A 15,064-nucleotide genomic window follows, 5' to 3' on the forward strand; every position below is an offset into this window, starting at 1 on the left:
AGAAACTACAGACCAATTAGCCTGATATCAATACCTGGAAAAGATAATCAAACAACAGATTTGTGAGCATTTAGAAATGAGCAAGGTGATTACTAGCAGACAACACGGGTTTGTTAAAAACAGAACATGTCAGATAAATCTTATTGCCTTCTTTGACAAAGTGACTAAATTAGCGGATCAGGAAAATGCTGTGGACATAGTTTACTAAGACTTCAGTAAGGCATTTGACAAAATAGACCATAACCCACTTCTTGGTAGATAGGACAATGTGGGATAGAAAGTACCACTACCGGATGGGATTCACAATTGACTGACCAATCACACTCAGCACGTAAACCTTAATGGAACTACATTTACATGGACAGAAGCATGCAGTGGGGTACCTCACGGTTCTACAGTGAGGGGAAAAAATATTTGATCCCCTGCTGGTTTTGTATGCTTGCCCACTGACAAAGAAATGATCTGTCTATAATTTTCATGGTAGGTTTATTTTAACAGTGAGAGACAGAATAACAAAAAAATCCAGAAAAATGCATTTCAAAAAAGTTATAAACCGATTTGCATTTTAATGAATGAAATAAGTATTTGACCCCTTCGCAAAACATGACTTAGTACTGGGTGGCAAAACCCTTGTTGGCAATCACAGAGGTCAGATGTTTCTTGTAGTTGGCCACCAGGTTTGCACTCATCTCAGGAGGGATTTTGTCCCACTCCTCTTTTGCAGATCCTCTCCAAGTCATTAAGGTTTCGAGACTGACATTTGGCAGTTTGAACCTTCACCTCCCTCCACAGATTTTCTATGGAATTAAGATCTGAAGACTGGCTAGGCCACTCCAGGACCTTAATGTGCTTCTTCTTGAGCCACTCCTTTGTTGCCTTAGGTTATTACCATGCTGGAATACCCATTCACGACCCATTTTCAATCCCCTGGCTGAGAGGAGGTTCTCACCCAAGATTTGACAGTACATGGCCCCATCCATCGTCCCTTTGATGTGGTGAAGTTGTCCTGTACCCTTAGCAGAAAAACACACCCAAAGCATAATGTTTCCACCTCCATGTTTGACGGTGGAGATGGGAGGAGCATTCCTCCTCCTCCAACATGGTGAGTTGATGCCAAAGAGCTCGGTTTTGTCTCATCTGACCACAACACTTTCACCCAGTTCTCCTCTGAATCATTCAAATGTTCATTGGCAAACTTCAGACAGGCCTGTACATGTGCTTTCTTGAGCAGGAGGACCTTGCGGGCGCTGCAGGATTTCAGTCCTTCACGGCGTAGTGTGTTACCAATTGTTTTCTTGGTGACTACTATTCTAGCTGCCTTGAGATCATTGACAAGATCCTCCCTTGTAGTTCTGGGCTGATTCCTCATTGAAACTCCACGAGGTGAGATCTTGCATGGAGCCCCAGACCGAGGGAGATTGACAGTTATTTTGTTTCTTCCATTTGCGAATAATTGCACCAACTATTGTCACCTTCTCATCAAGCTGCTTGGCGATTCCAGCCTTGTGGTTGAATACAATCTTATTCCTGACATCTTTGGACAGTTCTTTGGTCTTCGCCATGGTGGAGAGTATGGAATCTGATTGATTGCTTCTGTGGACAGGTGTCTTTTATACAAGCAATGACCTGAAATTAGGAGAACTCCCTTTAAGAGAGTGCTCTTAATCTCAACTTGTTACCTATATAAGACACCTATATAAGCCAGAAATCTTTCTGATTGATAGGGGATCAAATACTTATTTCACTCATTAAAATGCAAATCAATTTATAACTTTTTTGAAATGCATTTTTTGGATTTTGTTGTTGTTATTCTGTCTCTCACTGTTAAAATAAACCTACCATTAAAATTATAGACTGATCATTTCATTTTCAGTGAGTAAATGTACAAAATCAGTAGGGAATCAAATATTTTTTTTCCTCACTGTATGCTGGGCTGGTTTTCTCCATCTCACAATTATGTCTTAAATGTATTAGATTTGTTTCTCATAATAAAACTGAATTACAGTAACATCTATTCATCCATCCATCCATCCATCCATCCATCCATCCATCCATCCATCCTTTACAGACTTGAATGAAAACTCTGAATCCAGTAGATGGTGTTTCTCTTTTATTTAAAAACAGTGCTTCATTACCATTTGCAAAGGATGAAGAAAGACTCCACCTCCCTTGCTTAGAGTTTATAAAAGCCAGCAACATGATCAATAATTTATACACATGGATAATACAAAAAAAAGAATAAAAGCTAAAGAGCTAACTACTCTGACCTTCACAATTCCAGCTACTTGATAATAATAAGAGTAACCCAATGAATACTGTATGGTTTGAAAGCTACTGTACAATATGATACTTGAACAGGGGGTAGGGGAGGGAATAGGATGTTAAGAGATTGCCACAAAGTCCTGGGATGCAGCTACTACTTTTCCAGAGTCAGTCAAGAAACAGGATCCTGGTCAAGTAGCCTGGGCATCCTGGGGAATGATCCAAGGAGAAGGGAGCATCTAATTACAATGCATCCTATGTCCCAAAAGTACCTGGCAAGGAAGAAGTGCAATAGACACTGCACCAAGAGTCAAGCCAGTTCAGGGCATATTAGATCTTTTTCTGACAAACTCCAAGTATTACCAAGTCAGCTTGGGTGGTCAGTAAACTCTCTGTCATCTTGGGACTGCCCTCAGTTCTGCCTCAACTTTTGTCATCATGCCAGGGTCATGCCCCAGGTATTTACAAACAGAACTAAAACAAAACAAAACAAAAACACCAAATTAAATCCCAGAAAGATTACTTTATCACTTATTGAATTCCAGGCAAAAAGAGCTGCCAAAACGGTGACACATCACTCTATTGAATATATAGACTAAATTCCTTCACAGTGGCTTCTCAAAGCAACTGCAAAATGCACTTGAATATTCCACTCCAAAAGAGAGAAAACCAAGTACGAGGCTTCTGATTTTCCTTTAAAGAAGTCAATAATTAATTGACATGAGGCAGACTACAAGTCATAATGAATACTTCAGTGGACGGCTTTAAGAAAAAATAAAAGGGCAGCAAATCTGCTATTGCTAAGGAGTAGGCTGTTACTCAGTTTTCATCCTTTTTAACAGGCAGTGTTTAGTGTGATATATCTAGAAAGACTCACAAGAAGCTTCTTTCTAATTGTCCAAGGTTTGAAGTATCATCTGAACAAAATAACTGCAGAGGACTACAATGTTGCATTGTTTCTCCACCATCATGGCAGTAGGTTCTGCAAATTGAGTGCTTATGAGAATTTGGTTCTTAAAAGGGGTGCCAGGAACACAGTCCAAATCTTATGGTTATATAACCAATCAGGTAGGGAAAACAGCACACTGAGGAAATACCCTATATTAATAGTTTAATTTTGACTACAAGAAGATGGTTTGCCTCATTCACTGGAGATTTAGTTTCATTAGACTGTAAATAAAAACCTTAAAACAGGGTGGGTGAATAGGAAATGGAGTAGAAAATGTTCAGTTGACAATAACATCACCCAAATAGTGTTTTATGCAACAATGAAGCAACAACAACAAAAATCAAGTATACTGGCGTATACTACAATCATGTTTGAAATTATCAGGAGAAAATCAGAATAAAAACACACACATTACATTGGTTATTCACCTTGTCCATTAGGAATTTTGTCTTCCTATTGTAAAACCCATTCAGTCAATACACTCCTAAGCTTCTTCTCCACCCCAGCCCACCCCACCCCCCACTGCAATGGATTCCTCAGATGCTAGCATGCTGGAGAATGACATGCACATTCTATTTCCCAGGCTGCCTGCACACTCCTTTGCAGCACAAGACATATCCATCCCAATCTGGTCTTGAAAGCTGAAGTGTCCTGCTACATTTCTACTAGACATCTGTAAGTGGAGATGGCTGGAAGAGGATTTGTAAAGCCTTGAATTTGTACCACCTATGAAGATGTTTCAACTGTTCTAGAAATCAGAGGGTAAACATTATCTTGCTAAAATTTTGCTTTGTTGCAAAGTTAGTTCAGGCTTTGGAAAAATCAAGAGATGAAAAGGTATTTATAGGAATAGTGTACTTATCATATATTTGTGTTTCACAAAAGAGGCAAATGTTTTGCTCTTTCGTTTTATAGCTAAGGAATTAGACTAGAGACATTTCTTGGCTAAAGATGCCTTGCAGGGCCAGCGATATAACTCAGGTGACAGCCAGGGTGACTTGAGTGTCAATCCAGGAATAATCTGTAAAAGGACTCCACCTTAGTCCTTTATGAGAAAAAGTTAAAATTATGCAACTTGGAGGATTTATCGAGATCCAGGGTTCAATCTTTCAACTGTAAAAAAATATTTAATCCAAGAATTTTGCTAGAGCGCTGCAGATTGTATCTTTTTCTATGTCAACACAAGACTCTTTTTTCACAGTTGTTAATTCACTATGGAACTCTGATGTATCTTATTTGACAGGCAGAAGTAAAATCACATCCTCCTTGAGATGAAAGTAGCTGGAAAATCTTCCTTCCTCATTTCCACAATTTTGTGACAGCTGTAATATTCCTATTCTCTTCTCATTTTAAGCTGGATGTACAAAACAAACTTAGTGACTGTTACAGCAGCTTGTCTTTAAAAAAGCAGCTAACAGTCTAATAGTTTAGTGCCCCTTTGCTCAAACAAATAGACTCTTTCATTAAGATCTCCTCTTTAGCAGTCCACAGAAATCTCTGGTAAGCCACAAGAGAACACAATGGCAGTGGAACTAAAGATGCATGAGTTGTATATGATTGGAACAGTGTACTTATGTGATATTACTGAAGGTTTTCAAATCTCCTTGCCCATTTTGACATCACAAGGCAAAAGATAATAGGGTTTCATTTATCCAATTGCCTATTTTTAGTTGAAATGTCCTCCAATACTACTTTAGTGAGATGAAGGAGCAGGGAATTGTGCTTTTGTAATGGGTATGGCTTTAAAGTTATACTACAGAGGATGGTACACTTGATCATAGCCAAAAGTCTGAGAGATGATGGACTTTAAGTTAAATTTTTAGGGCATCTGCAGGAGGTGTTAAAAATAATAATGGAAGAGTACAAGAATAAAAAGGGATCCTTTATGCTATTCTAATGTCTATGATTAGTGGCAAAATATATAAGAGCCATGGTTTGCTTGTAATCCAATTGCATGCATTATCAATTTACAAGATTTCAGATGGTAGAAGAAGAAAGAGTATTCCAGGCAGATATTCTAGCATGGGACAATCTTCAGGCTTAGAGTCTTCCTGAAGCCCTTTCTCAATTCCAGATTGGCAGTACTGATCCAATTGAGCAGTTTGTCTTCAGACAGGCAACCATTAAGACCGGTTGCAAATCAGAGTAAACATTAATTATGCCTTTATATTATGTTTGAAAATACTTCATTTCCAGATACCAATGCTAATACAAGCATGGTTTCCAAATTAGTGTTATGACAAAAGGAAGAAAAAAATCCCCCCCCCACCTTACTTTTCTAGTCCAGAATGCATTTTTTTTTCTTTTCATGCAATTTTTTTTTTATAACATACTTGCAGGAAAGCTAACTACCTCAGGGTGAAAAAGGAGGATCTTGTACAGTGGAGTATCTTAGAGTATCAGAGTAGCACTGGTGCAAGCTTTTCCCATAATCACTATTCCAGAACCTCAGAATATGTAGATCTTTGCAATTAAACTCTTGGTTTTTCTAAAGAAAAAAAATTCATCATGGCTCCAAATTCAACAGTTATTGTCCCAAACATGCTATTTCATCAGAAAAGAGGGAAGAGTGGGAAGAGAAGAAAACCAAAGCAACGGAATGATTAAAGTAAAGCCATGGTAGAATGGATTAAAAGAATTAAAGATAGGCGTATGTATTTGTTATATGCCTTGTCCTCTAAAACCATTAGATGAAATCTTTGGGCAGCTTTGAGCAGTTTTGTCTTGAAAATTATAAAAAAAATCTTGATGCTGCTGGAGCTGTCCTGAGCCCATAAGTGCCAGCTGGTGATAAAAGAGGAGGGTCTTTGTGTTTCCAACGAGCATGCAGGTTCCAGCTGCAGGCCATCAACATTCCCCCATTCTCCCAATAGAGGGGGCTCTTCCACACTATTCTGGCTCTTGGGCAGAAGACCCAGCAATAATATCTACATATTCCTGACTATGTTCCATTATATTGAATCCTAACAGCCCTCCTTAGCACTATTTATCTCTTTTTGTGTGATTGGTAGGATAAACTATGCATATATAGACACAAAATGCATTATGTTTACCACAGTTAAAAACAAACAATTGAAAAAAAAAGATCAAAAAATGCACAATCTTTGGAACAAAAGAATTAAAGGCAGAAATTTAAAGGAAAATACATATTTAAAGAACATAGTGAGGTATAAAAAAGTATTTCTCTTGTTTTTTTCTTTTGTTTTCCTCCTCTTCTTGCTATAGAGTTCCTCTACTAGTAAATATTGCAATAGCCAGGCCTCATGAACTGGGGGGAGGGAGCTGTCCCACTTGCAGGGGGGCTCATGTCACTTCAGTAAGGGGCAAATCGGCTGTAGCCACCTCGATATAAACTTGCCTGCAAAAGTTGACAAAAACAGAGGAAATTTAGTGGTTTTTTTTTTTTTTAAAAAAAGAACAATGCATATAAGACATTTTTCCATGTAACCCCCCATGTGATTTAAGAAGCTGTAGAATGTCTTCTTTAAAAATATTTCCTTGGACTCCAATTGACCTGATGTGTAGGTGTCTGAAAGCCTAGTCCCATATTTGTCTTCTGGATCAAGAACATTAATGCTAGATTAACTATAGCAATTTTTCTCCATGTTTTTCCTTGAACTGAATTTCTCTTTGTCCCTGCTCTGCAGTTCTTTTACTGTTCTTCTTCCTAGCCAATTTTTAAAATTTAAAAGCATGAACCTCCTGCAAGTTATCCTAAGATTTTTTAAATGCAAATCAGAAGATCTGTAGAAAGACTGCTCTATGATGATAACATTTGAGAATATTTAACTTTGAAAAGGAAAGTAGCCAGGTCAAAGTCTTATTACTCAGCTTGCTAACAAAATCAATGGGATTAATGAACTCCAAGTCCTTCAGCACCAATATTTCCAAAGTTAAAATCAATTGTTGGCTTCATTAGTTTAATTTGTAATTCTTCATTAAAATAAAAACCATAAAATAAAAGCTCTGGATACAAACAAAATAATAAGCCCCTTTGATATTACATGATTGGAATATGGTAATAGATCTCTGACTGTATTTGAGACCAAGCCTGGGAAATCATATTATTTGCAGATTCCACTTCCCATTTGGTGATTTGACCACAGCATTCCCTTTAGAGTGGAATCGATGACTGGTATTAACATTCTCATATCTTTGTCTTACTTTTCTATTATCCTCCTATCAATCCTAGCACTGTTTAGTAATTAACCAGTATGCTGAATACACGTTTTATTATAGAACTTCTGAGATTATTCAACCACCAATACTGTAGTCAATGTAAGTGATCCTCATTTAATGACCATTCATTCAATGACCATTCAAACTTAAGATAGTGCTGAACCAGTAGTTAAAACTGGTCCTTACACTTACAGCCATTGCAGTTTCCTGGGGTCATGTGATCACAATTTGCAAGCTTTGTCAGAACCCCGCCAGCTTCTGACAAAGTCAATGGGCAAGCTGGCAGGAAATTGCAAGTCATAGTCAAGTGAAGTCATGGTTAAGGATGTCAACAGGGACTGTCAGAACTCCCTTTGATAAGTGGCATAGTCATGTTTTGTTTTTTTTTTACTTATAACCATTTTGTTTAATGACAGGATTTCCAGTCCCAATTAACACTGTTAAGAATTACCTGTACTTGATAAAAGTACAAAATCACTAAGGAAGAGGAAAAACCATACATACCACAGCGCCAACTCCGTAGCTAGCTGCAGGGGCAAGAGCATGGTAAGGGTCTGTTGTGTACACCCTGCCGTAACTAAAAAAAAAAAAGAGGGGGGAGTCATTTCAATAAAGTCATTTCAATAAAGGCTTTTGTCATCAGAAGAAATGGAAATGTATGAACTTCCTGGCTCCACCCCACCTCTAATTTTTTTTCCTCCATTATCTAAAGGATTTGTTTAAATCTAAAGAAATTGTTGCATCAATATTTAATTGTGCTAACCCCAAGTACTCATAATTTAATACTTTAAAACAAAAAGGTTTCATTTGAAAAGAAGCACATTTCACATTATGGTAGTAGTGCTTGGGTGTGGGAAAGTTGGCCTATCATAAATATATGTTGAGTTTTATGCTGGAAAGATATCATTTGTGTAATAAAATTTCACGATTTTAGATTGAAAAACATATAAAACTATATAATTTACATTAAAATTAAGGCAGCTGAAATTAACCATCCCTGGGAAATAAATGTGAATCTTGCAGGAAAATGAGGGACTGATCAGGCTCCCCATTTGAAAAACTGCTCCGACAGCATACCAAGTCCTTTTAGGTGAAACTACAGAATTTATCTATTATTGTTGTGGCAATAATACCAAAGAAGACACTGGAAGGTGTTTGAAGATGAAAGTGCAGTAAAAGAATGAAAGCGAAATGTATTATACTTTCATGCAAGGCTTTATTATGTCATTCCTACTCTGTCCTTTGACATAAGACTTATCATTGAAAGTATTTTTACTGGCTTAGCCAGTGTACATAGCCTTTTCAAAGATAGAAAAAGGTTTTCATTCTCTCTATTATTAGCTTAATGACCAACGCACCAAAAGGCAAGACAAGAAACAATGGAGGGAAACTAACCAAGGAGAGAAGCAATCTAGAACTAAGGAGAAATTTTGTAATGGTGAGAGCAACCATTTATCTGAAATAGTATAGATTCGCTTGCTTGAGCAGGGGGTTGGACTAGAAGACCTCCAAGATCCCTTCCAACTTTATTATTCTATGTCCTAATGATTGTGATTCTAGAAAACAATTATGCTAAGCTACACAATAACTCTCAGAGATCAATATGTACAAGTCAATGATGTCTTATTTGTGTGGCCATAGATTATTGAAAAAATACACAGCATAGTATAATTCATCTCAAATGAATTCATTTCTCACAATTTGTAAGCCATTTGCCTATATCCATCAAATCCAGGGCAGAGGACTGGAGGCAAAAAAACTATGAATGGGGGTTATTGGTTGTGCTTGAAAACAGCACAAATTCCCTCCCAAATGCCAGCAGGACTATAGATTGCTATCCTAAAGGCATTCTATTCTGTTTTGCCTATAGACAAGAACAAGGTTGAATGCTGATTCTGATGCATGACTGCAAAGTCCAGCTATCTCTTTTGGAAACATATAAACCTTAGGCATATAACAATTGTTTTTACTCAATATTTCCTAGCCAAAAACATGGAGGTCATGTATTTAGCATTTGCAGCTGAGACATATATTGAGGAATATGAGGAAATGTACTGTATTTTTAAAATGACGTATTCTCCAGAAACATGAAAACCACGTCTTTCCTTACATACCCATCACTGTAAGCTGCTGCAGCTGCTGCAGCAGCAGTAGCTGCTGTTGCAGTAGCGGGCTGCGCATATCTGTAGGCTGCATATCCACCCTGCAGGGAAAAAAAAGAACTGACTTTATAGATATCTTTCTCCTTAAATAAAGTGGAGTGATTTACACAACACAGGTACAGAGGAAATGTTTCAAACTGCATCAGCTCCCATGTCACATTTAATTATGAAAGTATTCCCTGATCCACATATATTTTGCTATCTCCCCAACACATTTCATGATGAAAAGTCCTATATCAATTAAGGAAATCAAATGGAAAAGTCTATACTATCATAGTACTTGTAGGTCAATTTATTAACAAGAATATCAAAAATAAAGATGCTAATACATCTCTTTAGTCCACCCTGATCATAATCACCATAAAAAGTCTACTGCACTGTTACCCACCAGGGCTATAAATTCAAGTCAAACATCTACGCAAGCTAATGTTTACGAAACGAATTCCATATATGGAAGGCACATTAAAATGAACTCTCTAAAACAAGTTCTTTATGTTTCCAATAATCTAAGTACCATCTTCCTTCTTGTATCTTCTGTCCTACAGTCTCTTCCTTGCCAATTCCTTCACATAATTTAGAACTTAATGGCTTTAAATTCACTGCTACATCGTGATCTTTTTTTTCTTGCCAAATTCTCTGTAATAGCTCTTGTCTGATTTTGTATATCAGATTGTAATGCTTAACCTTTAAGAGTCTTCATTTAGCTACATATGGCCTTCCTTTTATTTTTTTCCTATGCCTGGGACATCATAATCCTGTCTTGGTAAAAAACAATCCTCTTCCTTTCTTACATTTCCTACAATGATAGAAGCTGCCTTCCAGTTTTAATTACTTCATAGCTATCATTTATTTTTTAAATAGGAAGACAGTGTGGTACAAAGCAACAGGATCTGTCCTTTTTAGAATGTATCTGGGTTCAAAAGAAAATCTGGACTTAAAAGGAATTATCTAAGAAATCAGAAATGATGGGTGTCTACAGAGGGATTTTTCTTCTTATAAACATTAATGTGCATATATGTATGAGTTGTAAACTTTCTTACTTATTTACTTGGCTCATGTTCACCTTGGCAACCATTTAGTAAATGGGCAAGCTTTCAAAACAGCCATTTTGTGAGAATATTCATAACAAGTTCTCAAAATTACAAATATGCCTGTTTCGTCAATCTTTCATAGAACTAACTTTAGCGGGTCTGTCTTAAACATTAATTCTTTAAGAAGGGACTGTGTTCAATTATTCATATTACAGAATAACCAGTATGTTTTAGCTATTTTATCATTAATATCCAGAAACTTGTTTCCTTTTAATTAGTAGTTCAGCTGAATGCTGGAAGAATGAATTTATGAAACAATCTTGTTTTAGTGCTATACCTATTATAGTGTTGCTTTAGGAATTAACCAGTGCAATCTTTATGAAAAGAAAGCAGATACCTGCACATTTCATTGTAATTTCAGGGCAGAAATATTGTATTAAAGGTAACCAATGCAACAATAACAAGATAATTGTAAAAATCCTGTGCACGGAAATCTCATCTCACTTAACATGTAAGAGGCCTCCACATATTAAAAGTCATGGCAGCAAATAATTATAGTCTTGAAATTATATCAATTAACAATTAGCTATAAAGAACAGTGTTAAACTTTAGAAGACTGGATGTTTTGACAATTAGTAAAAAATACAAAACTGTAAAACTGAATAAAGATTCCTCTGAAACTCAAAAAAACTCCTCATACTCATTCAGTGAGCCAATCTAAATTGGCTTATTGAAATACATTGTTTTACCAGCTTTTTATTTTCTATTATTTCAGGCCCACATGGAATTATCAAGCATAGGAATCAGCCACAAGGGTATACAATTCAGAGAAATACTTTTTCCCTTCCTTAATAGTTGTATCAACCATTAATAGTTGTTTATCAAGTAATTGTAATTAACTTTCCAAGTGCCTGGTTTAATTAATTTTACCGAGTTCTGAAGACCTAAATGTACAGGAGGAGGAATTGGGAATGAAAATGCAGATGTGTTCATGGTATGAAACAGATTTTTCATGATTGCAAACTAAGTATGAACATAGTGTTAGCTTCCTTCTATCCAGCTATTACAGGGAAATCTGTAGCAGTTACTTTTTTATACAGTAATATTGTTAAATATTACTAATACAAACTAAAAAAAAGTAAATTAAAAATAATAAATGCAGAAAGAGAAAATTAGAAAAGAAAAAAAATAAGAATAAGTAAAGGGAAATCTATAGCAATTACTATAGAATATTGAGTCTCCTCTTTCTCAGAAAGAACAGCGACCTTAAAATGTCTATACTTTATAGAGCTCTTTTGACAGAGGAAGGGCAATGATACACTTATAGGGTTCCAAAATTAGCCACCACTTCAAATCTCCTCCTATCACAAAACGAACAACAGTTCCAGTGCTTCTCCTCATAACGGTCTCTATTCTGATTTTTAAAAAGCTCTTTATTTCATTATACTGAGTAATAGTAGCAGAAGAAGAATTTTATTCCAAGGAACTTTGCTAAAACAAAGCTTCAAACACATCGGCTTCCCTTTTCTTGATAAAAAAAATCCAGATTGCAGAACTTTCAACATATCTGATATTCAGGCATGCTCAGATGTATTCATCTTGGTCTTTGGCAACACTGATTGCTGAGCAGCTTGTCTCATAATGTGCCTGGTGTGCTCTATTCCCAACATAATTTTTTAAATTTGACATTTGAGATAATCAGCTGAGTTCAGCCCAACTGTGAACAGGACAAGATGCAGTTTGAAACTAAAGATGTTTTTTTCCCATTTAAGTCATTTTGACTTGCATTTCTTATAAAGAAAAAAAGGACTGGAATTAGGATGGGGAATGGTATAACATTTATTAATTATATGAAAATGAAAATAAAACTAAGCATGCTGACATTTGGAACTAAAAAACAACCAGCAAAGTCAACACATTCAGACTCATATTGGCTAGTTCTATCTATCCCAGCATTCTCTTGGGACAGCAGTTTTGCCCTAGGCTCTACCACAAGCTCAGTGAAGTACACAGCCTCAATTACTAGAGCGTGCAGCCACAACAACCTGCTATTACATAAACAGTCAGTCACCACTGGAGTTAACATTCCAAATCTTAAACAATTCCCATGTACCCCAAAATATAAAAGAAACCTCCCACCCTAGCCCTGTCCCACACCATGAATGTTAATAATCATAACAAGCAGTAACCCATCTGTTATATCAGAGAAGGGAACAGAGACTCCATTGAGAGATTTCGAGCAAGATGTTAACATTTCTCAGCTGACTGCACAATAAACAACAATAACAACAAAAAAGAAAAATAATAATTCATTGGAAAAATGAAGCTAAAAATAGCTGATGGGTATTTTAGGGTAAGCAGGCACTGATACAGATGTGAAATTATTTAGAAAAGTGGATGCTGTATATAAATGAATGATCATTATCTATGTGATGAAAGTTGCATTTTTTTATCTATATGCACAACACATTTAACTGGGTCAAAGAGGAACTATACAAATATCTTAGCTAACTGTGGAAAACGAATTCTACAGTTAGTTGAGATAGTTAGTTAGGTTTAAGCCTGAAGCTAAATGAACTGCAAACTATCAAGGCAGCTGGGTTATCTATTCCTTCTTTTTATATGTCTCTCATTTTATGTTTTTGCTATTTGGCCCCCAGAACCACACAGGGATGCAAAAGGAGCAGAAATAGACTAGAATATATTAGAAATGACCACTCCCACTTACTGGCAATTATGCATTTCTGGCACATGGGATTAGTCAATTATCCAAGGGGAGCAGCTGACAACAGCATGATGTCATCTGAACATGTTCATTAGATGTACATTACATAAAATCAAGAAGTGGAATCAAAACATATTCCTGACAACAGAACATGGGCATTTAATTAAATCAATAGATGCCTGCTTTTTTTTTTAATTGAAAATTTTTATTTTTTAAAACATACAATCATTTATAAAAATACAAAAAAAAAATAGATGATGCCTGCTTGAAAATTTAGCAAGTCAACTTTAGCTAGGGTAAGAAAAAACATAATATGTACACATTTTGCCTCAATTTACAAGAATTTTAGATGTACATGAAACAGATATATAAATTCTGGCATAAGCTTACTCCAGAAAAGATTTTTGAAATGTGAAATTTTAGGGACTCCTAATTTGCCCTGTCAATTTTATTTAAAACTCCATGGAATAAGTCCAAGCTACTTATAATATCCACGGTTTCTGCTGCTTTGACAGAAGACTTGTCTACTAACACTTTTTCCCTCCCCTTCGCTGCCTTCCATCTGTTTTATATTTGCCTGCACCCAATCAAATATTATTTAATTCACTATAGTATATTCTAGAATTTAGCAAGTTTCGTTAATCAGTAAAAGACACAGACCATGACCAGTTGTTTCACATTTATCTATATCTGGACAATAAAAACCTATGTTTCAAATAATATAATCTTCATGATAGATATCCCAATTTTTTAATTATTTAGACGGAGTGTTTCATTTTTCACCTTGAGTGGACTACTTTCTCAAAAAGGCATCATTAGGCATTTGATGACAGATTCTCTTGTCCTATAGGTAAGGCAACCCTGAGGCTCTGTTGCAAATAGAAAGGAGGAAAAGGTTGCTATAACATGGCAGTGATCAAATTATCAGAAATAGACAGATAAAGGGAAGAGCCCTTCACTGCACAGCTGTCAATTTCAATGTGGGACAGTCCAAGTGCTGCTTTAGCCACGGGGGAAGATGGAGATTAATTTCATTCATTTTGTCTGGAATTCATTTAAGCTTGATATGTCTCAAGTGTTGCTATAAGCATCTTTTATTAACCTTTCCCCATCATATGTAGACTTGAAGAGACCTACAATATGCAACAAGTTTCCTATTTGTATTCTCAGCACAATGTATGACAATTACTGAAATAAAATCTACTGCTCTTCACAGTTCTTGTAAGTCAATGGAAATAGCAGGTATCAAGGTAAACTATAAACAAAACTACACCAAAACGTATCTGGTTTTATATATTCCAATAAATGGATAAATAATAAATGATTTAAGTATTTTTTTCAATAATGCAGAAGCTAAACAAAAATGTTAATGGAAAGCTCATGTGACGGGGTCAGCCACCATTAATATGTAGGTCTATCTGTCTATCTACCGGTATCTACCTACCTACCTATCATTTATTGGCCACCCATCCTACCACAGGGTAACAACTCTGGGTGGTTAGGCTAATAATGAGATATTGTCAAGGTTCTTTCTGTGTTCCTAGATGCTCATAAGGTTTAGATGGCTGTGAATTCAGGAACCCTCCATTTCCAAGGAATGTCCATGTCCAGATAAAATTGCATTTTCCCAGGAACAATTGGTGTATATATATTAAGGATCTTCCTGGAGTCATAGTTTTTGCTGAAGGAGCAAATGGCAGCCATGGCATTGAGGGACTTTGCAGATTTATCTACTATGCCTAGTTCACCCCTTCCT

The 15,064-nt window shown here is 36.2% G+C and overlaps 1 protein-coding gene across 13 annotated transcripts in view; it reads right to left on the minus strand.

The window, feature by feature from the left end:
• Window positions 1-2,097: 2,097 nt before the first annotated feature.
• Window positions 2,098-15,064, minus strand: part of RBFOX2 (RNA binding fox-1 homolog 2) — a 266,284-nt gene continuing 253,317 nt past the window's right edge. For 11 of the 13 annotated variants that reach the window (XM_039353077.1, XM_039353078.1, XM_039353079.1 and 8 more), the window contains 3 exons: window positions 9,505-9,593; window positions 7,895-7,967; window positions 2,098-6,569 (listed from right to left, as the gene is read on the minus strand). In XM_039353077.1, coding sequence (XP_039209011.1) covers window positions 6,525-6,569; window positions 7,895-7,967; window positions 9,505-9,593 — 207 coding nt within the window. In that variant the 3' untranslated portion in view covers window positions 2,098-6,524. The other 2 variants (XR_005557887.1, XM_039353082.1) reach the window with 2 other exon arrangements.

The sequence above is a fragment of the Crotalus tigris genome, unplaced genomic scaffold (assembly GCF_016545835.1).
Source record: "Crotalus tigris isolate CLP2741 ecotype Arizona unplaced genomic scaffold, ASM1654583v1 scf7180000018491.14276545383:2951260, whole genome shotgun sequence".
In the NCBI taxonomy this organism is placed as follows: domain Eukaryota; kingdom Metazoa; phylum Chordata; class Lepidosauria; order Squamata; family Viperidae; genus Crotalus; species Crotalus tigris.